Raw genomic sequence first — 26,645 nt, 5'->3', positions numbered from 1 at the left:
CGAACAAGGTGTCCAAAACCTGTGAATAAAAACTTAAATGCGGTGCACAGGTCAATGAGTTTAGTTAACCCACACACAACAAATATTTGCATATTTTATTATCTTTCTTTAAAAACAGATAACACATATACAAATGGGAAACTCGTGTTTTTTTTTTGTTTTTGGGAAACTCGTGTTATAATATCATAGACTGTATAAAAACGTATAATAGATGCAAATGAGATGTGTCCTGTGTACAAACATTTTAAGGTGTTGCGTTATTCAATGACTTTGGTAAACACATCTATTTAAAAACAATATGATATTGTTCTACAAAATATGCAAATGAGAGGAATCACGCGATAGCCAAGTAATTCAAGAATGTTTACTTGTACAGTACAGTATCATAAGTCAGCAGGCACTGTGGTGTCTCATCTCATAATCAAAGGGTGGGAATGTGTATTACAAGGTCACTGTCAGGATTTAAGTGTTATTAATTCAACTTCAAATCTAACATGAAAATAGCCACAAATGTTCAGTTCACACTGTGATATGGCTGTTGATGACCCAAAACTTTACAGGGTTTATCAAATTCATTATGATTTTAAAAAAGCTGACTACCTATTTTCTAACTCACATACATATTAAACAGTATAAATGAAAAATATATATTAATTTGTCAATCAGCAATGTTTTAATTGCTTGCGTTGACATTATATGAACATTTTTTCCATAGCAAATTTCTGATGAGAGATTAAACTACAAGAACATAATTGGTCATATAGTACTGGACAGTATTTAAGCAATCAAGTGTAAAGGTTGGGGCAAAACAAGGAATGTGTCACCAGCCAAATATCATCAGCCCTTGAAAATAATTCTTACAAAACCCCCCCAAAAACAACACATCAATACTTCAGCTCCTGAGCTAAACTCTCCGAGAAGGTGTTCAATGTTACACAAAATATAATGTTGTTTATGCATAAAAATTAAGTCTGAAACACCCTGCACCCCACAACTTTTGTTAGGAAACACAAAGGTCCATCCACTGTTCATGATGTTGTGCTCATCAAACAAATTCTTCCCTTTCATCAGAGAGAGCAATCACAGACATTTCATTCAGCTCTCTGTGGATCTCTATTAGCAGCGCCACCCTTACAGGAAAGAATCTTCTGATGGCGGAGCATAAGAAAATCCCACGAAGGCATCATCAGCTTCCATAACACTAGCATTGACGACTGACTGCTCTGAAGAGAAGCACACAGAGTTTGGCACAGTTTCCGCTGTGAACTCAGGATCAAAGTTTGAGATATCATACTGAGATTCCTGCAAGACAACAAGAGAGAGGACTGTTTGAATAGACCTATGCATTTGTTTTTTGAAACTTTAGCAAAATAGTATATAATATATGGTTAAAGGGATAGTTTACACAAAAATTTAAATTTGCTGAAAATGTACTTACCCTTTCGCTTTCAAAAATGAGTTCGTTTTTTAATCGGAACAGATTTAAAGAAATTAGCATTTTTTTTTTAGCACTTGCTCACCAATGGATTCTGTGCACTGAATGGATGCTGTCGGAATGAGATTCCAAACAGCTGATAAAAAACAGCATATTGAAATATGAGACCAAAATAACTCTTCCTCTAATGAAAACAAAAACAACTTGTCCTCTCACATAAAAAAATAGTAACATTTAGAGCTGTTTTGGGCTATTTTCATTTAATAAATGGTGCATGATTTGCATATATTTCTCCCCTAAGACGACGTCTTCGCTGGAGAAAACAATATTATGGATAGACACATATTTTTAGTTTGAAGTTAAAAATGTCTTAATGATGGATTTCTTTCTTACGAATGAACAGCTTCTCACTTCACAAGCCATTAACTGATGGACTGGACTCATGGGGATTACTTTAGAGCATTGTGATGTTTTTGTCAGCTGTTTAGACTCATTATGATGGCACTGATTCAGAGGATCCATTGGTGAGCAAGTGATGTAATGCTAAATTTCCCCAAATCTGTTCCGATGAAGAAGCAAACTAATATAAAACGAAAAAATCTTGGATATCTTGAGGGTGAGTAAATTTTCAGCAACTTTTCATTCATATAGTTGAACCAAGTCTTACCACACTAGGGTTGTATGGAGGAGGAAGCTGTTTCTGTTCAAGGTCATCCCAGTTAATAGATGAGAAAAATTCATGTCCTTTGACTTCATTCTGCAACAAATGGGATATCACGTACAAGGACCTTTTAATATTCCAAGATATTTTCAATTCAACACTCCTTGCTTGAATGTAATATATTAACTAATCGGCAGAAATCCTTTTGAGATGCTACTGAAATACTCTACAAAATCATCCACCAGGGGGTGATACATCAGTACTAAATAGCTCACAAAGTCTTCTCTGTAGCCCAGCCTCCTGGTGTGGTCTTTCTCCAGCAGGGCCTGAAGGATGGACCAGGCAGCCGTGGATGCCCCGGGGCGCATGACAAGTTCTCTGTGAAGAATGTTGTTATACATCTCCTGTGTGTCCCTGCTGTAGAATGGAGGCTGTTGACATGAAGGTAAAACAAGATTTAAGCTTAATTGCCTATAATTTTAAAAGACAACTACCCAAATTTACGGTTGTAACTTACCAACCCATAAAGCATTTCATACAGCACAGAACCGAGACACCACCAGTCCACAGTGTTATCATAGGGTTGTTTCCTGAGTACCTCTGGAGCTAGATACTATCGTGACGACAAGAGCCAGCAATTATTGCATAACAATCATTGCGTTATTCTAGCCTCCAAAAGCTTAATGTTTATTTGCAGTTAATTTGCTGAAAATGTAATGAGGTTAATCTAGGAAAAGCGTAATTAGCAAATCAGTAACAATTCAATAGTAAGAATCGCGAAAAGTAGATATTTTTAAATTCAGCAACTAATTAAACAAATTTATTTACCATAACATTTTACAGTAATATGTTAAACCTTGATCCATTTTTCCAAAATTATTTGAACAAGAACAAAATAACAAACATATTTATGATCAATTTAATGTGTTCTTATTGAATAACAGTATTGATTTGCTATTTAAAAAAAATCATATTGACTCCAAATTTTTGAACTGTAATGTAAGCATCATACAACCATCATATTTATATTCTATAATACCTCAGGTGTCCCACAAAATGTGGTCGTTGTGTCTGCTTGGGAGATGCCCTCCTTACACAGTCCAAAGTCAGTCAAGACTATATGTCCCTTAACAGACAAAAGATGCCAACAGGAACATTTTCAGGAAGTATGTCACCACACAAAAGGCCTATTCTTCACAGAGCCAAAGAATCTTGTGTCTGACTGGAATATTTGCCAGGGCCTTGTAACCTCACAGTTTCATCAGATTCGAAAGGAAATGCACAAATAACACTTAAACTAATCTCGAGTTTTGTTACCAAAAAAAAAAAAAAGGTTTCAATGCATTATTTCATTTGGCTGGACAAAGCTACACTCTGTACACCTCATCTCGAGAAATCAGAAGAGTTTGTTATCCTTCACAGCGAGGGTAGATTACTCTGTTTCCACTGGAACTCTCTCAACGTTGATCAGCTACGCTCTGGCAATGATAAAAATGTGAAGAAAAAAAAAAAAGAGGCACTTACTTGAGAGTCCAGCAGGATATTTTCTGGTTTCAAATCCCTGGGAACACAAGAACACTTAACTTGTTAGCATTTTGTCATATGTTTCCAGGAACAATTCAACTAAAAAAACATTACACGGAACATTAAACAGAAAAATCGTAACAATGAATTATAGGTATTATAATATGACAAGACAAGCTATTCATAATGCATTTAATTCATATGAAGAGCTATTCCTTGCGGTCATATAACGTCACACCCTATGAATGCAAACTATGTTCTCATGATGGTCATTTCACACGTGAGTCTAATTTTAAGTGACTACAGTTAAGCCAGTTCACCAATCAAAATGTTTCAAATAAGTTCTGGGCAAGAATTGGGAAAACTATAGGAGGGAGGTGGAGTAGAATTAAACAATGCACTGCCTCTGGGAATTCTCACACACTTTAACAGTTAAACTTCATCCTAGAATCCCCAAACAGGCGTATTTATAACACAAGTGATCCATTAGTGAAGCTGCATTTACCTGTAAACAATGTTAAGACAGTGTAAGTAACCCAGAGCAGTTGCCATCTCAGCAATGTAAAACTTCGCTCTGGGTTCAGGAAAGGTCCGCTCTTTTTGGAGGTGAAAGAAAAGCTGTAATGGAAAGAATCAAAAATTGTAATATTCAACAAATAAATGCAGAAAATAGTCAGGTTACCCAATACATCATCTCTATTCTGTAGCCTGCCTCACAATTATTGGTATGGCGTTTCATTAGCTGATGTTTAAAATATCGTCAGCAGACTTTTAGCTAAAAACAAGAAGTCAAGACTAGTGGTCTAATTGAGCTTGTGAATAGGAACCCTGCAAAATACCAATAAAATGAACAAAAATTCAAAATTATTATTAATCATGCATTATCATCATATGATTTACATGTCAAATTCCTTTTTAAAGGAATAGTTTACCAAAAATAGTGTAACATTCTGTCATCATTTATTTAATTTTACATCCATCAAAACTCTGTTTTGGGTGGTACATAACATGTAAGTCAATCCCCACTGCATTTCACTGTGCAAAGTAAAAAAAAATAGTCTTCAAAATATCTTTTTTCTGTGTTCCACAAAATAGGTTAGTCATACAGGTTTGGAAAGAAATGAGGATAAGTAAATGATGACAGAACTTTTATTTTTGGATACACTGTCCCTTTAAGAAGTCATACAATGACAAATGTCAGCTTCAGCAATAGCGATATTTATAACATATTGGTTTAATCTGCCAAATAGTGGCTTTTGAGATGAGATAAGGCAGATGTCAGCCTTGAGCTTCTCAACCACAAATACTCACTTCTCCACCATTGACAAAATCCAGGACAAAGTATAACTTGTCTGTTGTCTGAAAGGAATAGTGCAGTCCAACCAGGAAGGGATGTTTAACATTCTTTAGCAACACATTACGTTCAGCCATAATGTGCTTTTGCTGGCATGAAAGAACATTTCAAGGGAATTCATTAATCAAATGCCAAAGAACATAACAGAGTGAGTATAAAGAAAGAGTAGGTATTAAAACAAAGAGAATTGTTACCTCTCTCCTGTTTAAAATGGCCTTTTTTTGCAAGACTTTGATGGCGTAACACTTCCCATCACGTTTCCTCTTTGCAAGAAGAACCTTTGTGTGGGAGACAACACGGTGGGTTAGCAACAGTTTCACCTTTCAATAACGCATCACATGGGTATAAAAAAAAAAGACAGGCTTCGACTTCAAAACTGAGAAACTTTCACTTCCTAAATGGAGAGTCTGTGGCTCAGAAACAAATGCTATGGCTAACCGTACAGCAAAGAAAACAGACAGACAATATATTAAGCCCCAGTGACATTCAGAGCTTTCAGTAACTGATTCAAAATGAACACACAAGGGACCTACATTCTCTCACAAGCTGTGGAAGTCACACATTTGAGAGCATTTCCATCATTAGGCATTTTATTTAAAAAGAAAACTTACCTTCCCAAAGCTTCCCTTTCCTATGACTTTAAGAAAGTCAAAGTCAGTGGGCTTTGCACTGTTGAAAAAAAAAACACTGTGATTAAGGCTAAAATGAAAACATATGGATCATTTATTTCTACCAGTTGAATGTTTCGCATCCAAATTATGGCAGAAATACAATATTTATCATTATACAAAAGGAACAGATTATATAAAATAATTCTATACTTACAGTGGATTTCCAGATGGCCCTAGGTTTATATTACTAGAGGTAGAGCTACTCTGTAAGAGATATGGTAAAATAATACTAACAGTAGTATAACATACACATAGTTTTTATGTATTTATAATTTATTTGTATCTGAACAGTACAACAATATAATTGCATACAGAAAAAAAGATGCATAATAGAGAGTATGGCTAACAAGCAAGAAAAAGAGAAGAATGAAGACCAATTAATATGTTAAATATTAAAAACATAACATGAGCACATATACAGTACCAACCTTATCATCTTCATCCTCTGAAGCATCAGAGAAGTTTTTAGATTTGTCCATCTGCAGAAATTCTTTGACATCCGGACTGTGCATTTGAAATGAACATTCACATGTTAGAGGTCTGACTGAGGCAATACAAAGCCACAGCTGTGAGGAGGAATATGAGCTAACATCAACTACTCGCTGTGACAAGAACCGTAACCATGGAAAATTTTACAGAGAATCAAAAAGAAGCATCTTTTATTTGGCACGGGTCCACAAGATACAATCGAACCGCTTTGTACTCAGAGTTCAGAGAGATATCTGGTTGTTGCTGGTTTTGGCACGTTTCCATTGTAAGGCCCACTCAAATTTGACATGCATTTAGATGCACTGACACTGTGAGTGGTGAGAAAAACTGCAGCAACAGTAACTGGCTGATATACTCACTATTTGGAGAGCTGTGGATGGGACACAATCTTCTGAATAAACTCATGTAACCCCACTCTTCTTTGTGTTATGAAATCTAAGAATTACACAAAATATACAGGTGCAAATTAGAAAAAGAGTTCCTCAAGTAGTGAGACGACACTACACTTTTAATTTAATGTTATAATGAACTGCACAGGTCAAAATTGTTACAATGACATGGGTTAAATAAGATAATGTACAATTTTGTTTTCAGAAAGCTTCGAGATTCTTGGTTTTTATGCAATAATTCACTGCTCTAAACCCTTTGTGGTAAACAAAAACCATGTTTATCCTCATTGCAAGCAAACTCATATCTGATGTAGTCTGGGTGATTTTTGCAGGGTTTTTTCAGAATTTGCCTAACTTCCAGCAAGTGACATATATGCAAAAATATAGGAGAGCAAGATTGTGGTTCATCCAAAGTGCTTATGTAAGCATCTGATGTGTCTGACATATCATGCTGCCCATGACCAGAACAAACCTGAGAGCCATTTTTGAGAACTACTCATGATAACATCACCTCCTTTGAGAAATAACTAATATATCAGTCAGTTATCAAAACCAGTGGCCTAAGTCTCTCAGTGCAGCATGCGACACTACTGTAAAAATGTGCACCAAATAATTAGATTGCTATTGTCCACCGAGGCAGCAATTATCTAGAGATAAAGAGGGGGAAAGAGAAAAACAGAGAGAGAGAGAGAAACTTACCAATGGTGGAGAAGACTTTACAACATGTGCACAGATTTAACATGTGCTTCCAAAGACCGGACTCAAGGTTTCTCCATGAAAAAGATCCTGACCACATATACTGGCCACATAATTGGTCACACATGAGCTAAATACAATTGGTTCTTGGGTGTGCATTTTCATTCTGTTATTTCTGCACACAATTTTGCTGCCACACTGTCTGAGAGCATAACATGAGATTAAACAAGGACAAAGATTTTACAGGCTCGGGGCAGGGCGGATTTAGCATGGTTGATTTTCTGTATGGAACACTGTTGGATAAACTAATTTGGCAAATACACATGATCTCTATTAAGCTAAATAAAGCCACTAATGTATGTGCACGAGATGACATAAGTTCCTGTGAGCTCTGAACAATATGCAATTTATTCCGTGAGAAGTCAAGGAACTGTAAAATACCTGGGTCAAAGTTGTCTCCAAATATTCTCTTAGCAGGAATCTTCAAATTCAGAGCAGGAAACTGTTTTTTTAACTGCAAAAAGACACATTTTTATCAAAGGCCTAAGGTCAGTATGATTTGTTTAAAGAAATTGATATTTTTATTTAGCAAAGATGCATTAAACTGAACAAAAGTGACAGTAAAGACATTATTTTAAATAAGATTTGTATTTCAAATGAATGTTGTTCCTATGAACTTTCTATTCATCAAAAAAATCCCACTTAAGCCATCCACTAAAATATTTTGCAGGGCAAGTGTTTTCAACTTTGAAAATGATAAGAAATCTATATTTAGCAGCAAATCAGCATGTTAAGATGATTTCCAAAAGATCATGTGACCCTGAAAACTGGCATAAAATTTGCCATCACAGGAATAAACTTAAAAACATTCAAATTGATTTTTAAATTTTTTTTTTTTACATTTTAATAATATTTCACATTAGTACTGCATTTATGATTAAATAAATGCAGCCTTGATGAGAACAAAAGCATATTCCTTTTTGACTATACATTTCAAAAATATGATATGTTTCATACTTTACATTAATTGGTCATATGTGAATACTTCATTAGAAAAAGGCTCCAAAACAAAATCAATGTCACTTAAAAATAGCTGGAGTCTGCCTGTCTTTTCACATTGCCTACAGCTCAGTTTACTTACCGTGTTGTACAGTCTGTCGAATTCCGCATATCTCCGGAACACAAACCACTCATGTCTTCCAACACTGACAAGTACTTTGTAAACCTAACAAGACAAGGATTAAAACACCGTCACATATCCGGTGCTACAATTTAGCAAGCCAGAGCTCTCAAAAAGTAGATAAGAGCAGCAGAGGTCACTCACAGTATAGCGTTTCTTCTTGTCTCTCTGCTCATCGGAGCAGGGAATGCTGACATTGGGGCAGCTCGGTTGCTCCTCCATCCTGAGACCTCTCAGAATCTCACAAGCAATGACTCATAGATGCAACAGGTCCTTAGATTGCTTCCCTGCCTCTCTGGCACAATTGATTCTAATGGTAAATCTCCATTTCGTTCCTGCAAAGAACACAAACATGCCAAAACATAAACGAGATGTTTTACTAGAGCCAAGCGCTCTTTTTAGCAGTGTCCGGCATCCACTTTAGCTCCAGAGGGCTCTTTGGGTCTTGCATGACAGGACAGGAAGGCCACTCAGAGTCACTAATCAACTGTGGCATGAACACAGAGAGGAGCCTCAGTCTGGGCAGCCAAGCGATGAGTCTCCACCTCTCTTTTCCTCACTCTCTTTCATCCTCCCCTCTGCTTCTCTCCAACTGGGAGGGAGCAAACGGGGACGTGTTCTTTCGTATGCCACTTCCACACTCCCTCTGTCAAGCGCAGCACACAAATGCTCGCTGGGTGGGCGACATTATTCCCCTTCCCCTCTGAGGTACAAGAGGTATTTTTAGAGAATGCAGCACTGAACCTACAAGGTGCAGATTTAAAGTCCAGGAGAAACCTCTCAAGACATGTTAATGATGTAAAACTACACTCTCTTGTTCAGTGGATCTCCATTTTAGATCATGGTTCAAGCATGATGAAATAAGGATTAAATACATATATATATATATATATATATATATATATATATATATATATATATATATATATAAACTTTATTTAAAGCGGACACCAAAATGGTAATGTCTTGTCTTTCACCTACACATATGTTGTTATTTGTTTACATGTGAATGTGTGTATGTGTGTATGTATGTGTGTGTGTGTGTGTGTGTGTGTGTGTGTGTGTGTGTGTATGTATGTATGTATGTATGTATGTATATATATATATATATATATATATATATATATATATATATATATATATATATATATATACAATTTTCAAAAGTATACTGGGTTGGCCTTGCAGAAACCTCAAATGCCATCTAATTTCGTCACACAACTACATAAACCTAACAGAAATTCTGGTATTTTACAAAAACAATCTAAAGATTTATTATTTTCCAAAAATGCAAATAATGATTAATAAATAATAATTAAATAATTCCTAATAATTTAGAATGTAAACAAATGCTGGATTTAAATGCACCACCCTCATCAAAATAGTGAGCGCCAAAACAATACAGAAAGAAAAACTGTTTTGTAAAATAATAGACATCTTTATACATAATACAATACTATTTTTTTTAAACAAGCACTGGGCTTATTCTAATCTAAACCCTGCAGTGTTACCCTTGTATTGCGTGACATGAAATACAAACTAAATGTGTTCAGATGAGATAACAGACTGTAGCAGTTGCAGACACCGTTTACCATATCACTGCGATCTGCATTTTTCTACATTATTGAGAACTTGGAGGAATGTTACAGGTTTTTCTGCCTGCGTGATCAACTATTCTTCAAAGTTGAAAAACTTGGATAGTTTAATGATTTAATGGACTACTTCTGAAGACACACATGCATATTTAAATGTGCATTTGAGTGCATGCATATGTAGATAGTGGTTTAAATATGTCAATTAATTCACTGAATTCATTTATTCATATAAAGATCTCTTCAAGTCTCAGAGCCAAGAGAGTCACTTTACCTTTAAACTGAAACAAGAAGCCAGTTTCCTTATGCATGACATGAGAAATTGAAAGATCACTCTAAAGGGAATATTTTTCCAATGAACAAAATAATTTATGGAAAAAGGACACAACAGATCCAGGCTCATTATTATGCAATTTTAAGAAGCTTAGTTAATGTCATCACTACATTGGAGCTGTCAAAAGGTTACTGTTATAAAATATGACTTCATTCTATAACAACAACTCAAACAGGTTTGAGCAGCAAAAAGGAAGTACAAAAGTAAAAGGTATAAACTTGCACAGGCATGTCACACATAAAAATCTATATGCATGCTGTGCAAATTTTTTTTTAAAAATGCATCAGTACAGGTTTGCATTTGAAACTCTCTGGTTTCATCTCGCATTTAGAGTAATCCTACACTGTTTGAAAGAGATAAATCTAAAACAACAGTGCAATGGAACCCATAAGTGAAATATGCGTCAAAGAAACCAACTGTAAATGTCTCTCTTTATAACAGTTTAACTTCTAATAAAAGATTCTAATAAAAGATTCTAATGGAAGACTTGGTGAATATTTCACATGTTGCTCATATAGTTTTTAGTTCAACTGTCAACAATGCGTAGGCTATTGCTCATGGACACTAAATAAGTAAGATTCATAATTTAATTAAATTTAAAGTAAGATTCATAATTTAATTCCCCATTAAGCAACTATTACATGACATTTCTCTAATTAAATGCTTTGTTTGTTAAAACGGTGTAGGAACTTAATTCAGATCAGTTCAATCTAATATAATAATAATACATAATTACATATTGAACAACATATTATTTTAAGTGTCCAATAATGCAGGATTGTTTTCATTTATTGTATTATTATTTCTATAGAATAAAATAACTTAATAATGTGACTACAAAATAATACTAATAACAATAATAATAATAACAATAATAATAACAATAGCTGTTAGCAGCTGCTATTGGAAAAAAAAACTGATTAAGTAAAATAGTGATAAACAGAGTATTTGTCTGTATCTCTTAACAAGAACAGTATGCTGTTGTGATATTATCTATTAACCTAAAATAATATTTTTTTTTATTTAGCTAAAAAAATATTAGCACCTCTGTGTGCACAATACATTACATTACAATACATTTTCTATATCCTGATGGTAAGAGACAGTAGCCTACTGTAAACTGAAACCAACCAAAGCAAATATCTTTTGAATGTGGGCTGACATTTGTTTATTTTTTGTAGAACTCTGTATTTCTGTAATCGGTCTAACGTTAGGCTGTTTTCAATAAACTAACAATTTTAGTACGTAATGTACATTGCATTGCAGAGAGTGGACCTGTTACAGCCAAAACTTACTACAACCACCGACGCACTTCTAGAGCCCCTCTCGTGTTTTAGACAGTTCAAAGAGAGTAAAGACACAACTTGCCTTAATATTTTTTCACTCTTTCCATCCAACTGGCTCCAGTGACGTGTCGGGAGGCAAAGGAAGTGCAACGATTCAAAAATCAAACTCGGCGTGTCTGGGAACTAAATATCGACCCAGCTTAACTGAAAAGACAACATTCATCATGTTACCAATGAGCCGCCCGTGAAATAAAAGCACATCGTCGTTTGTTCCGAAGTTCCGAAACAATCAGTCACGCGACTAAACGCGGGGGAAGAAGAATAGTAATGTGGTGGTAAAGGAACACAAACAACAGCACCATCTGGAGGAAGAACTGTCACTAATACTGTCAGTCACATTTTATGTGATTTTGTATTAGTTTCATATTTGTTTCACTTTTTAGGTTTTGTTGTGACAACTATATATAATATTATATTCTAAACTTTTATATAATATGATGGACAATTCATCAACACTAAAACAGAAAGGCATGTAGGTAATATGCATACTATATTAAAAACCTACTAAATATATAAGGCGATTTTCTTATTTTTTTTATTTGTAATTTTTTTGCAGTCTCAGATTCCAGAATTTCAAATGGTTGTATATCAGTCAAATATGGTCCTATCCTAACCATATATCAATGGAAAGCGTATTTATTAAGCTCTCAGATGATGTATAAATCTGAGTAAAAAAAAAAATAAATTATCCTTTTAACTGATTTTGTGGTCCAGGGTCACACACACACACACTCACACACACACACACACACACACACACACACACACACACACACACACACATATATATATATATATATATATATATATATATATGTGTGTGTGTGTGTGTGTGTGTGTGTGTGTGTGTGTGTGTGTGTGTGTGTGTGTGTGTGTGTGTGTGTGTGTGTGTGTGACCCTGGACCACAAAATCAGTTAAAAGGATAATTTTTTTTTTTTTTTACTCAGATTTATACATCATCTGAGAGCTTAATAAATACGCTTTCCATTGATATATATATATATATGTGTGATATATATATATATGTGTGTGTGTGTGTGTGTGTGTGTGTGTGTGTGTGTGAGTGTGTGTGTGTGTGTGTGACCCTGGACCACAAAATCAGTTATTTTTCAGTTACTTCTTATCAGTTTTTTACAGAGATTTATACAGCATCTGAGAGCTTAATAAATATGCTTTCTATTGATATATGGTTAGGATAGGACCATATTTGACTGATATACAACTATTTGAAATTCTGGAATCTGAGGCTGCAAAAAAATAAAAAATAAAAAAATGAGAAACTCGTCTTATATATTTAGTAGGTTTTTAATATAGTATGCATATTACCTACATGCCTTTCTGTTTTAGTGTTGATGAATTGTCCATCATATTATATAAAAGTTTAGAATATAATATTATATATAGTTGTCACAACACACACACACACACACACACACACACACACACACACACACACACACACACACACACACATATATATATATATATATATATATATATATATATATATATATATATATATATATATAAATGTGTGTGGGTGGGGGTGTAAAGGTGCAATTCATCATGTAGTAATTATGTAACATTGCAAGGCAAACGTTCATTAAAATGTGTTAAATTGTAAATAATTTGTCTGTTTGTTTTTAACAAATACATTTGATTTCAAACAAAACAGACATACTCATGTACATTTTCCAAAGACAAAAAAAAAAAACTCACAAAATATCCGCAAGAGGGCAGCATGGACTTTCATAATTAGAAAGCCTGTGATATGTTTAAGAAAAACATTTTTTCCTTCGTAGTACTGTAAATTACAATATTCAGAACCTGCGAAAAAATTATATTCTTCTCCACAAAATACTTTTAATTGTATTATTTAAACATGAAAATGTTAAGCGGTAAAGTAATCTCACACTTGTCTCAGACTATCACTAGCTGTATGCAAATAAAAAAGGCGTCAGCGAGTGACGCAGACCAGCTGCTGCTCAACAACAAGAGCGCGCTGCACCGCCCACCTTTTTACACCAATCAGCGACGAGGCCGCGTGCGCGGATTCAAACCCGTTTCCGGAAGAAGGCTGTGCGCAGATTCGGCGGGATGGACAAAAAATGATACAGAACGAGTGGAAAGCCCACACACGCTGAGAACGCAGTCTAGAGTGACAGTACAGAGGGGTGTGTGTGCGTTCAAGGCGCGTAAGACTAACACAGAGTTATAGCAATAGATGTTCTACCTTCACCATTTTGAGATCGCATTGGAAGTAATCTTTTTTGGCTTTCCTTATTTAATAACAAGCATTGTGGAAGAACGTTTTGTCGTATTTATTGCAAAATTGCTCTCGGAGATGTGATTGCACGGATCTGAAGCTTTTCACGGAAAACAGATACATGTGTGACAGTAGCACGTGTGGATAAATGTCAGCTGTGTGTTTTCAACAAGAACTGCTACATTTCGAAAAGAATTGCAATATTGGATGTTTTAAAGACACGTCCCTTTGAAACGAGCTGGACTTGAACACAGTTGACATGGCCAACATGAAGTCTCGCAGGTGAGATGATCAATCTTATTCAGTGCCTTGTAAACTTAATCAAACTCAACATTTAAATAAGCAGAATAATTGTGGTGTTATGGATTCTGGATAAATGTACAGATCTTATGTTGATGCCCAATTTACACAACATCGGGAGATCGTATAACGTTAGATTGTTTATATCTGGAGTCTCCAAGAAGACTTATTTGTGTCGCCATGGCAACAGTAAAGCTCAAAATATCAATACTTAAATATTTATGTTAATAAATTCTGATATTTAACTGTATAAAAATGATATGACAGTCCCAAGTGACGGATCACATGTTAGCACCTGCTGATCCACAAGGTTGATCATGATTCAAAAACTGACTCAAGCTTTATATAAAAAAAATATTATATATTGTTATATATACAAACATGTGTCCTCATACCAAATGTCATTTATCAAACAGTTTCAAATGTTTAAGATTAGTTTATTGTGTTAGCCTGAATGCTAGTGGTTAGCCTAGCTGTTCCCTATTGAACAGTACAGCTGAAGTGAACTAGCATGCTAACCGGTTATTTTATAATATCTGAAGTAAAATTTGTCCGAAAATTAATAACAAAAAAATATTATTAAAAAAAATAATTAATGAAAAAGTTTTTAATTTATGTACATGTGTTAGTGTTCACTAAACAGAAATAAGAGAAGGTGCAAGTGGATTATGGTATTAGATGACATTTGCGGCCTGCTATAGGTCATTATTAAATATAAATACATTATTAGACAATCAACATTTATGTTTAACATAGGATATTAAAGCAGACCGTGAATATGTAATAAGTTGTATCTTACTCTTTGTTTAAATTTACACATTTGTTATACATTTACACTCTAGGTATAAAGCCTATAATTCAGTTTGATTTGGAGGGATTAAGGAAGGAAAAGTCATTAGAAGTTAAATTATTATGTAATACATTATTAACAATAAGTTAAAAATTGATCAAACAGATTTGCATATTTAGAGGTAAACAATAAGTATTAGACTTTACATTAATGTGTATTAGAGTTGTAATAAAGTAGTAAGTACATTCATCTTGTGTGTAATGTTTGGCACACAAGCATTTATTCATGTCTAGTCAGATTTTCCAAATGATGACATTGAGGGAGGAAGGTGATGTACTGCTTAGTTGTTGTACCTAAAAAAAAAAAACATGATGGTATTTATGGTTGAATGAAGATTTTAATGTGTGTTTCACATCAGGAAACATTACAGACCCCATCAGGAAAGGCCCTTATAAATCATGCTAAATCGTGATTTTTATTATTATTTTTTTATGTAAAGTTTTCTGTGAGAATAATTTTTAGGGGTAGGCTTAGTGTTGTGGGATAGAATATGCAGTTTTTACAGTACAAAAATAATTATGTCTATGGAAAGACCCCATAAAACATGGAAACCCAACATGTTTGTGTGAGTCTCTCTTGTCCTCTCTTTGTTGCTATTAAATCAGGGGTTGGTAAATTTGTGTGTCACATACTGATGGAAGATATCTGAATGTAATTTCAAAAGGGAGACCAGCTGCAGGCCTCAATCTGATGGACTGTGATTGTAGTTTGTCCAGATCCTGTTTGATCGCTTCCATTGGCCGAGCATTACTTTGGCCTGCCTCCTGACTGAATGATGCCAGCAAATCACCTCTGAAGTAAAGCAGGCTTGTTCATCACCTCACCCCTTCCTTGAGGGTGGAGATCATACTGAAGCATGCTTCTTAAATGAAACACTTCATTCATCGAATGGCTTGTAATACTGAGAGCCAGCCAATGTTTCAATGATAAACATGCAGACTGGCAGCAAGAAGGATTTTGGACTTCCATATTTGTACCGCTTTAGTCAAAGTTGGACTTCGGCCTAAAACAGCACTTAAACACATTTCCTCATAACTTTAGACTTTGCAGCAAGGCATTCTGGTAGAATGTGCTGTTGCAAATTTCTTTAATGACAGGACTTCCTTCCTTGCTTTTTTGGAGAATCTTTCAGCTCTGCAGCAAATAAGGCTTGAGCTTGGTTTATGTTGATAGTCACTATTAGCATCGGATAAATGGTTTTCCATTAAGTTTGCGCTCTGGTATCCCAGGGAGACTTAACTACCCGATGCATGGTGTTGATTAAATACTGTCCACCTCATTGCATTGGTGAAATGTTACCAGGCAACAAGGCATTCCTATAGACTGAAGTCTTTGGCATTGTGCTTGTCACTTTAATTTACTTCTGTGGAAATGACTTGAATGTGTTTTTTGTGTGTGTTTTTGGATAATGGGAAAAAAATTATATTCAAATAAATTGAAATGCAAACTAATGCACTGAAATAAGTTGAATAATGCTTGAATTCACTTTGAATCGTGGCTTGCATTGCCAGCCTGCAGAGTAATTACTCTAAGGCATGTCCTGTTTAATGAGCTGGCTGCTTTTCTAAACGGTTTGCATCTTGTATCTACAGATGAGTGATCAAGCTTGTCTGCTCAACGGTTTGTGTCAGGCGGACAGTTTGAGAGTAATGGCTTCTGTGAGACAATTAGACCAAACAGAAAACGGTGTTTGACTCTTCCTTCTCTGTATTCTTTGTATGTGTTTTATGGCTGCAGTGAAGATGAGGATGATGAACGTCATTCTACGGACCCTGACAGCAGAGACCCCAAGAATTCCAAAAAGACCCTGTGCAAAATTAAATGGTCCCGGGATGAGGTATTATATACATGCATTTCTGTTTTAATTCTAATTATTTCACATATAATAGTAATGTTTTTATATTGATGAATGAGTACTTCTATTCAGCTAGGATGCATTAAATAGCTCTAAACTGACAGTAAAGACATTTATTTTGTTACAAAATATTACTATTTCAAATAAATGTTGTTCTTTTGAACTTTCCTTTTTTCAAAGAATCCTGAATATAAAATGTTTCATGGTTTCCACAAACATATTACTGTATTTTTGATCAAATAAATGCAGCCTTGTTAAAGGATTAGGGACTTCTTTAAGAAACATTTCACGAATCTTACTGACTGCAAACTTTTGAACATGAACTTTTGGCATGATATTGTAAGTTTCAAATGGGAAACGTTTTAGGTTTCTGTGATGAAACAGGAAAGGGTGGGGAATTGCCAAGTGCTTTTAGTTCTGCTCTCACAGCCTGCTAGTTGTGTCTGAGGTGAAAAAAATCTCGTGATATCTCTTTCGTGTGCAGGATGAGAAGCTAAAGAAGCTTGTTGAGCAACAAGGAGCTGATGCTTGGAAATCAATCGCCAATTATTTCCCAGTAAGTAACTTGCTGAATCAAATGCTTGATCATTACTTTAAAAGCATTTTTAAAATGTGGCTGGAATATTGTAGTGTAGCTGTGAGGTGATTTTTTTCGTATTATTTCACATGCATATTCAAATTAAATTAAGTGTTACTATACTGTACCATACTACTACCATTTTACTATAAACCATAATATTAAGTTCTATCTTTAGACTAAAAAACACTGTTGCAAAGGAAAGACTAGATAGACTTTCAGCAGAACTCTTATTAAATGTATGTTTTATTATTAGTGACATGCCTGTGAGTTAGTAAAAGTGTTGTTATTGTAGGTGTATGTGTACTAGCCGCAGGTGTTGATGTGGGATATTGTTGCACTTTGACAGACAAGGACAGATGGTCAATGTCAGCACCGTTGGCAAAAGGTGCTCAACCCAGAGCTGGTGAAAGGACCCTGGACAAAAGAGGAGGATCAGAGGGTAAGACGAGCTGGGTGTTCTATGTCCTCAGAGGAAGACAGAGATGGATGAATAAATGGCGAAAGATGACACGTTTGGGTGGGGTGTGATGACCTCATAGTCCTGTTTTTATGTTTTAGAGTGCAAACATCATTGTACTCCTCCTCTACCACCAGAAGAACTGAAAGCTTTTGTTGCAGTATCCTACAACACAGTGTTTAGAAGTAGCATGACAACATTCCAGAAGAACTGGCATGGTTCAAAACACACATAAAAAACACTTTTTGCCCTATTTGGCTTATAATGTCAATATAAATTTAAAAGTTGTACATAAAATACTGTTTTTTGGGTCAGTAAGACTTTTTAAAAGAAGCCTCTTATGCTCACCAGAACAGCATTTAGCTGTATCCATTACTCCAGTCTCACTTATGTTCTGATCATTTGTTCATCATGTTTCACATCTCAACAGGTGATTGAGCTGGTTCACAAGTATGGGCCCAAACGGTGGTCAGTGATTGCCAAGCACTTACAGGGCCGCATAGGCAAGCAGTGCCGAGAGCGCTGGCACAATCACCTCAACCCAGAAGTGAAAAAATCCTCCTGGACCCAGGAAGAGGATCGTATTATCTATGAAGCACATAAACGTCTGGGCAACCGCTGGGCTGAGATCTCAAAGCTGCTTCCTGGACGGTAAAAAGATCTATTTGAACTAAAAAAAAACGAGAATATAGAAGAATGCCAGTGTGTGTGTAGGCCAGAGAATGACCTTTACTTTACTGGACTTTTATAGGACAGACAACTCCATTAAGAATCATTGGAACTCCACCATGCGCAGGAAAGTGGAACATGAGGGTTACTTGCAGGAGGGCAGCAAGAGCTACAGCAGTGACCCTGGCCAAAAGAAACGCCCCAAATCCAGTCCATCTGTGGAATATCAACATAACCAGAATCAGATGATCATGAGTGGCCAATCACAGGTGATCATTTTAGTTTTCTTTTTTTTTTTTGGGTGAATTTTTTTAGCCAAAATAGTATTGAATTTTGATATCACTTATTAACCTAACAATAATTTTTTGATTTAATTTGTATTTATGTTTAATATTATACACATCAGATGTGAAGCGTCTAACATACAAGCTTTCATATTGTTTTTGACTGGCAGCCACCCAGATATCCGTATGGTTCAGAAAGTGGCCAGTGTATGGAAAACATCAGTGTTGAGATCTCTAGCTTTATGTCGGTAAGTCCCATGGTGCAGTTCTCACGGCATGCTTCAGTCTCCTCTATATTTCTGAACTTCCTGCTTTCTGAAGTCTGTTTGTCTTCTCTATTAATTAAAACAAAAATCAGTCTCATATGTTTGTGTATAATTGTTTAATCTGCATGTGTGTGGTTTGGTGTGGTGTTAATTGCTCCTTATATGGATTTCACCAGTGCAGTTTTATATGGATTATAAAATAGTGTTTGGGCATTATTGAATGTAATATCAAAGTCCTAAAAAGCAGCTTAATCCTGAGTGGTTTTGCTTGGTGAAATTCAGGACCTCATGAAAGTCTTGTGAAATTGTCAGTAAAGTGTGTGTCTCGGTCTCTCTTTCCGCCTCTTCCTCCTGGTTCTTCTTCCTCACAGCCATGCCATGACGACCCAGACAAAGAGAAAAGAATTAAGGAGCTAGAGCTGTTGCTAATGTCAGCTGAGAATGAAGTCAGAAGACAGTCGGGCCCTCGTGTAAGAAACACTGTGTGTGCGCGTAGAATAGTGCGCTATAGGTCCCATCGCCTCCCTTTATTCCCATCTTACTCCCCCATACCCTCATTTCTAGCTGTGCTGCTTAGTAAATCCTCCCCGCATTCACTGCCTCCCTGCCTCACACCCACCCTTAGTTTTATTAACTAAAACTACCGCTAGTGACCGCTTTCAGGCATGAAAGCATGTGTTTTGTTTTTTTTGTTTTTTTTTTTGCACTTATTAATTTATTTGTAACATATTCATCATTAAATGATCTGAAAATTATATTGAAGATACATACTGTATTCTTTTCTGCATATTATAATTGATCGTATCATTATAAATAATATTATCAACTTAGGAGAGTAGCATGTTTACAACTTTTAGGTGTTAGGTGAAATTAATGGCTTTTAAATAATTCTTCACCATTTCCTTGTCATTTGTCAACAAGAATGCAGTGTATCATTACCATAGAGATTATATTGGTTTTATGCTTCTTCTTTTTTTTTCGGTTAATATCATAAATGTTTTCAAGGGGTAAGTTTATTGAAATTGAGATTTACACATCATCTGAAAGCTGAATAATATTTGTTAGGATAGGACCATATTTGATCGAGATACTGAAAAGCTGGAATCCGAGGGTGCAAAAAAAATTAAATATTGAGAAAAACGCCTTTAGGTTTTCCAAATGGAGTTCTTAGCAATGCATATTACTAATCAAAAATTAAGTTTTGATATATGTATGATAGGAAATTTACAAAATATCTTCATGGAACATGATCTTTGCTAAATATCCAAATTTTTGGTATAATTTTTTTATATATATGTAATTTTGACCCATATAATGTATTGTTGGCTATTGCTACAAATAACCCATGCTACTTATCAGTGCTTTTGTGGTCCAGGATCACATATGGTCACAAAGTACTATTATTATGAAATTCACATATTATAAGTGAAGTAAGTGTAGGTTTATTGGCTCGGATGTGTCTTAACTCTCCCTTCCACATCACTTCAGTTTTATCATTTTTTTTAATAATCATAATTTCTTCTCACTGACCTCAATGGTTTGATTCTATACAGAACCCCGAGAGCTACTCCAGCTGGTCAGACAGCCTTCCTGATGATACTGTCACCACCACAGAGAGTATGGAGGACAGAGGGGTGGAGGTGTGTCGTTTAGAGCAGGGCCGGCCTGCTGGGATGCCTCTGCCTGTCTCTCCCAGCAAGTTCCTGGCTGCTGAGGCCAGTGCTGTGCTGTCCACTCTAGAGACCATCCCAGAGTTTGCAGAAACCATGGAGCTTATTGACTCGGTAAGCAGAGAGTATAATATGGATTGTACATTATCTATAAAATAGATAATGTATTATCTATATATAATATAGATAGTAAAATATGGATAATATTATAGTATGGTTTTATTATTTTGCAATAAAAATAAATCAGAATATTTCTGATATGTATACATCTTGAATAATAATATTGCATTAATATTTTAATCAGAATTATTAATTCTAGATGACATTAAAATTCTTGCCAATACAATATAATACATACAATATAACCAGTAAGTTAAATATTGATTACTAAAAACCGAGAAATTTACAATATTAAAATACTGTTATATTCAAACTAAATTCAAACTAAAATATCCAAAAACTAAAATCTTATATATATTTTGAGACAGATTAACAGTGTTATTAAATTTTATATATATATATATATATATATATATATATATATATATAACTTTAGGTGAGCATTGGATGATAAAAAAATAGGGGAAATGCACATGCACAATTAAATATCAATATCAACCAATACTGATCGATTTAAAAAAAAAAAGAAGTATTTTAGCCAATAACTGATATAAGACTGTACCTATATTGTGCATCCACAAACAATAGGTAAATTCAGGTAAAAAAAAATAAAAAATGAATTGCTTTTGGTCTTGCAATTGACACACCTTCCTAATCAAAACTTAAAAAAAGCTATATTTATTTAGGTATGAAGTTATATTTTAAGTTATAGATTTCATGTTTTCTATTTTTCTCAGTTCCCTTTTTACAGCATTTCTGAACGCATTCTGTAAAGTATATTTACCTCAAATTTGGTGTCATATAATTTACTTGATTGTATGCCAAGAATAATTTACTCTGCATTACAAATTTTGTCAATTTTTAGTTCAGTTTAGTAAAATGATATCAAAGATACATATTTTTACTTGCCACTAATGAAAAGTGAGGTAAATGTTTTGATGCTTCAGGATCCTTTGGCCTGGAGTGATGTGACCAGCTTTGATCTCACTGAGGGAGGCCCCTCTCCGAAGGCCGCTAACCCCACTGATGTTTGTACGACCCTGGTGAGGTGCACAGAAAGCCTGGCCTATCCAGTAAATGCTCCCACTGTCCCAGCGATGAGCAGGCAGTGTGCCTCGGTGAACCAGGGCAAGTCTGTGGCTGTCTCTAACACCTGCATGAACAGATTCAGCTCTCCACCACTGTCCATCATGAGAAAGAAGAGAAGAGAGAGAGGAGATCAGTCACCTGCAGGTGAAAGGAGCTGTGCTTTCATAGACAACAGTGGGAACTCACCAAAAAACACCCCTGTCAAAGGCCTGCCTTTCTCACCCTCTCAGGTATGGCTAGATTTCTAACAAAACACCTTTTAGACCACAGAATTGTGTGGATTCATTCAAACCTTTTTTTCCCATTTAGTTCTTCAATGTGTCTGGTGGTGAGCCCTTCAGCCTCGACAATCCTGCTCTTACATCCACTCCAGTGTGTGGACAGAAATGCCTCAACACACCCCACCAGAGAGAGACCACACCAAAACACCAGAAGGAGAACACGGGGTCAGGCATCATTCTTCACTTCTGCTGTCTTAAGAATATCGAGCATAAAATCTCAGAATCCAGAAATGACTAATACTGTTTTTGTCTACACAGTTTTAGGACCCCGAAACTCCATAAGAATATTATAGTCCACACTCCAAGAACACCCACTCCTTTCAAAAACGCCCTGGCTGCCCAGGAGAAGATGCACGGCCCGTTAAGAATGGTGGTTAGTCCAAATGGAAAAACTTTTGATGCTGTGTCATTATTAAGAGGCCTATAGAAATTTATTTATATATATATATATATATATATATATATATATATATATATATATATATATACACAAAAATTGGGCTGCCTGCGGACGGTGGGCGAACACTTCTGATTATGAAAATTTTGTCACGCGGACAGCCGCATAACTTGGATGGCCACAGTATATTTTGGCCTTAAGGCCGCCTCACATACAGCTTACAATTCAGGATTGTGCTGTGTGTAAACTTTTGTGCAGCACTTTCCCCATTGTAAAAATGCACTGCATTATCAAACATTTAGGTGAGAAAATTATACATAAAAAAAAGTAAAAAATGCCTCACTCCACCCCCAAATCACCCCCCCCACCCCCCACCCCAAACACACACACAAGACTCACCTATGAGAGGAATTCCCCCATTTTCAAAAATCTAATTCAAGCCTTGAATAAATATCTGTTGAAATCCTAATTGGAGTTTCACTATAAATAATTATATAATTATATAAATGTTAAAAATTAGGGTTCAAAAAGATTGGTATTGGTCATCATATCGGCAGATACTGTTTTGGTGATCGGCTTCAAAAATCCTGATCTGAGTGCACAGTGTGTGTGTGTGAGTGAGTGTATGTGTATACAGTATGTACTATGTATATGAATGTATGTATATAAAACTTAATGAATATTTTTATAACTTAATATATTTTTCTAATATTTGTCAGGACAAAACTTAACAGTCCCAAAAACAGTATTGATTTTCTTTGAATTTTAAGGTTAAATATTGACTGGACAGATTTCATAAGATTCACCTATCTATGACTGTTCAAATATTTATCTGGTGCTTCACTCATTCATTTGCCTTTTGATATATTTTGTTGGTGTGTTCAGCCCCAACCACTGGCACTTCTTGAGGAGGACATCAGAGAAGTTCTGAAAGAGGAAACTGGGGCTGACATCTTCACACAAGTGCAGAACCAACCTCAGTTCAGATCTTATGAGGTACCGGCCACTTTCTTACATATCTGTTCTGTTCTCACAATCATGCAAATGGGGTTAGTTTAAACGTTCAACAGTTTTTATCGAATGTTAACTTTTAAACTGAACACTAGTTTTTATTTTTAAACTGTGGCATTTGGGGTTCACAGCTGATGGAAGCTCCTGCAAGGAAAGTGAGAAAGTCTTTGGTATTGGACAGCTGGGAAAAAGACTGTTTAAATGTACAGCTGTTTCCCCAACAGCAGATTAACAGCAATGAAGAGGTAAGACCATTATCCTAATTCACAAACTTATGATGCACCATTAGTGTTTTTAACTTTTTGAGTTTGCAATGCTTTTGTTTCTCCTCTTCACGCAACATCTTCGCCCCTCTTTTAGTCTCATAGTAACAACCTACTGACCAGATCAATGCTCATGATGCCATTGACAGAGAGAGAGGAGAACTGTTGCTCTCCTGGATCACTGAAGGAATCTTTTTCAATAGTCCGCTCGCTTAGCCCACAGGACAAGAGAGAAAACATGACCCAAAGGAGCCCACCATACCAAACACCCACTCCGGTAATACACTCAGTTGTTCTGTTAGCATAAGAGCAAAGAAGAAAAGCATCTGATATGCCATTAACTTATATTCATTGTGCTTGCAGAAACGCACAATTGACTCGTTAACTGAAATAAAAATGACTTTTTAGAACTGAATCTAATATTGATATTAAGTTTTTTCCCAGCTTGATTTTTCCCAGCTTACTTGGTCAAACTCAAATATGTATTTTCATATCCAACAGGCCAACAGTGAGTGGGAGGCGGTGGTTTTTGGGAAAACGGAGGATCAGCTGATCATGACTGAGCAGGCCAGGCGTTACTTAAACACCAACCCTACCGCCTGCATTTCCAGAGCTCTCGTCCTTTAAACATCACTACTGCACTACAGCAACCCTCCTCTTTTCCTCTAATACACCGACATTTAACCTCTCAGACAATCTGGTGTAGGAAACAGAAACACTTACTATAATGTTTGCTTAACACCTACTGATATAACAACGTATCGCTTAGGATAAAAAAAAAAAACTTGTATGCGAATGTAGTCATAATATGTAGTCAAAATACAAATAGCACTAGATTTTCTGAATTTAGCTAATGGTTTTTACAATTTTTAGCTGTAGACAGTGTGCTGATTCTTAAGGGCTGCTTTTTTTTTTTAAGGAAAAAATCATAAAACTGATATTTTCAGATAGTTTTAAGCTCTTTTTAGAGGATTTTAGAGACTGGTGTTAAGGATTGGGGAGCACTGGCAGTGTTGCACTACTGTGGTTGTTTGTTAGGGTGAGGAGTAACTGGATAGCACTTGCAACGTAATCGTTTCCGCTCCAAACGTAACAAAGGTTCCACCCCGATTATTTTATCTTATTTTATTTTATTTTTTAAGAGTAGGACACTCACTGAATGTATTGTATAGCATAAATCTGCTAAGTTGACGTTTACTGGAAGGTACCTCGAACATTTTATTTGTATTTTTTTTTGCTCTAAAGTGAAGGTTGTTAAAGAGGCGTAAAATCGCTGACTTGCATGTTTGCAACTGAAGTCTAAATCCAGCATCTTCGCTGCTTGTGAAAATGTTCTCAGTTCAGCCAAAATCATGTTTGGTACTTATATTAATGCGCGTGTAGCATTATAAATAACACGTTCCAAGAACAGATACGTAGGTGAGATTTGTTCGTTTAGAGCTGTAGGTTCTATTTATTAAATCTTAACTAATTTATTTATTTCAAAGATATAAAGAAAATCTAATTATATTTCTTTTCTGTTAAAAATTTGACTACCTTCCATTACATATTTCTCATTTCAATAACACTGCCACTAATTTCTTGGCCTGTACAGTAAGGTTCCGTCCTCTTTAACCCAATTGGTTGACCATAAAAGTAGCAGCAAGCAGCTTTCAGCCTCCAAAATATGGGGAAATTGCACTTTTTTCAAATATTGCATTAATGTTGATTTGTCATTTATTATCTATTGTTTTATGCCCTCTGTAGTGTTTACATTTTGTTGTATGTGAGGATTTTTATTGGTGGCTGAATGTATTTAAACATTTCATTAACATTGACATGTCAAGACGTCATCCCAAAGGGAAAATGGTGTAAACTTAGTTTCTTTCTCTCACTTTCTTGCTCTGGAACAAATGTTTGTAAGGATTTGCTCGCTGCTACTGAGTTACAGCAGGAACTGACATAAGCACAATGGTTTGAAGGAAGTGTAGGACAATTGCTTTGCTCTCATATGAGGTGAAATGTTGAATTAAATGTCTTGTTTTATTATTTTATTAACATGAGAAGAGCCCATGTAAAATAGTTTCAGGTTATTCACAATGATAAGTTAGTCTAAGGGAAAAGAAAAATCCTGATGTTAAAGAATTCGGCAGTATTAGCGTTACATATTGGGTTTAATCATTTTCTTTTTTTTTTTTTTGTAAAAAGTTTATTTTTGCTAAATGTAACCCAGATATTGGAATGCAAAAACACCATCTGTATTCAAAGAAACACTACACATTGTGTCCCTCAACGCATCTGTGTTACTGAGATTCATTTATATTGGCGCATGTAACGTTGTAGATAACTGTTTATTATGTCTTTGTTCGTCTTCATTTTACTGTCAAAGTGTTTGTCTTGTTTGTTGGGATTTCCTTTTTTCTGTAGACTTGAGGGAAGCAAGAATATGTAGCAAACGGACATGCATGAAAACAAGCAGTGCACTTCAACTGACATACTCTTTTCTCATGCAGTGTTACGAATTTGACATTGTTTTCCGCTGAACAATAATAACCTGCTTCTTTGATATTACAACCAACTCACCAATAGCCATGCTGTCATTCACATACCTAAAAATAAAAATATGCTCTTTAAAA

The 26,645-nt window shown here is 35.4% G+C and overlaps 2 protein-coding genes across 5 annotated transcripts; one reads left to right on the top strand and one right to left on the bottom strand.

Annotated features, from left to right (window-relative positions):
* Positions 1-350: 350 nt before the first annotated feature.
* LOC128013336 (serine/threonine-protein kinase Sgk3) lies at positions 351-11,950 on the bottom strand. The gene is made up of 17 exons (XM_052596254.1): positions 11,694-11,950; positions 8,544-8,734; positions 8,361-8,444; positions 7,661-7,733; positions 6,494-6,569; positions 6,074-6,149; positions 5,800-5,849; positions 5,586-5,643; positions 5,169-5,252; positions 4,932-5,063; positions 4,126-4,238; positions 3,621-3,657; positions 3,136-3,222; positions 2,614-2,709; positions 2,372-2,527; positions 2,103-2,192; positions 351-1,302 (listed from the first exon to the last, which is right to left on the bottom strand). The coding sequence occupies exons 2-17, from the start codon at positions 8,619-8,621 to the stop codon at positions 1,132-1,134; spliced, it is 1,461 nt and encodes a 486-aa protein (XP_052452214.1). The 5' UTR covers positions 8,622-8,734; positions 11,694-11,950; the 3' UTR covers positions 351-1,131.
* A 1,816-nt stretch (positions 11,951-13,766) lies between these two features.
* Positions 13,767-26,645, top strand: LOC128013493 (myb-related protein A). Of its 4 annotated transcripts, none has more exons than XM_052596528.1 (16): positions 13,767-14,220; positions 16,826-16,925; positions 17,428-17,499; positions 17,870-17,962; positions 18,411-18,631; positions 18,732-18,918; positions 19,104-19,181; positions 19,571-19,669; positions 20,753-20,983; positions 21,937-22,308; positions 22,388-22,524; positions 22,618-22,729; positions 23,642-23,752; positions 23,899-24,012; positions 24,128-24,307; positions 24,532-26,645. In XM_052596528.1, the coding sequence occupies exons 1-16, from the start codon at positions 14,198-14,200 to the stop codon at positions 24,655-24,657; spliced, it is 2,256 nt and encodes a 751-aa protein (XP_052452488.1). In that variant the 5' UTR covers positions 13,767-14,197; the 3' UTR covers positions 24,658-26,645. The 4 variants fall into 4 exon arrangements, with proteins under 4 accessions (XP_052452488.1, XP_052452487.1, XP_052452489.1 ...); XM_052596527.1 differs by having other exon boundaries at positions 13,768-14,220; positions 22,618-22,732; XM_052596529.1 differs by lacking the exon at positions 19,571-19,669 and having other exon boundaries at positions 13,769-14,220; positions 22,618-22,732.

The sequence above is a fragment of the Carassius gibelio genome, chromosome B24, assembly GCF_023724105.1.
Source record: "Carassius gibelio isolate Cgi1373 ecotype wild population from Czech Republic chromosome B24, carGib1.2-hapl.c, whole genome shotgun sequence".
Lineage (NCBI taxonomy): Eukaryota > Metazoa > Chordata > Actinopteri > Cypriniformes > Cyprinidae > Carassius > Carassius gibelio.
The sequence above is the reverse complement of the archived record's forward strand: the minus strand, read 5'-3'. Positions and strand labels throughout refer to the sequence as shown.

Excerpts from the sequence above, each read along its gene's own strand:
- LOC128013336 (XM_052596254.1), bottom strand. The coding sequence starts at position 8,621 with ATGGAGGAGCAACCGAGCTGCCCCAATGTCAGCATTCCCTGCTCCGAT. Across the intron at positions 5,644-5,799 it reads GGGCCATCTGGAAATCCACT|TGCAAAGCCCACTGACTTTG; the intron begins GTAAGTATAGAA and ends TTTTTTCAACAG. Across the intron at positions 5,064-5,168 it reads CCATTTTAAACAGGAGAGAG|CAAAAGCACATTATGGCTGA; the intron begins GTAACAATTCTC and ends CTTTCATGCCAG.
- LOC128013493 (XM_052596527.1), top strand. The coding sequence starts at position 14,198 with ATGGCCAACATGAAGTCTCGCAG. Across the intron at positions 18,632-18,731 it reads TCAAAGCTGCTTCCTGGACG|GACAGACAACTCCATTAAGA; the intron begins GTAAAAAGATCT and ends GGACTTTTATAG. Across the intron at positions 22,525-22,617 it reads CACCAGAAGGAGAACACGGG|TTTTAGGACCCCGAAACTCC; the intron begins GTCAGGCATCAT and ends TTGTCTACACAG.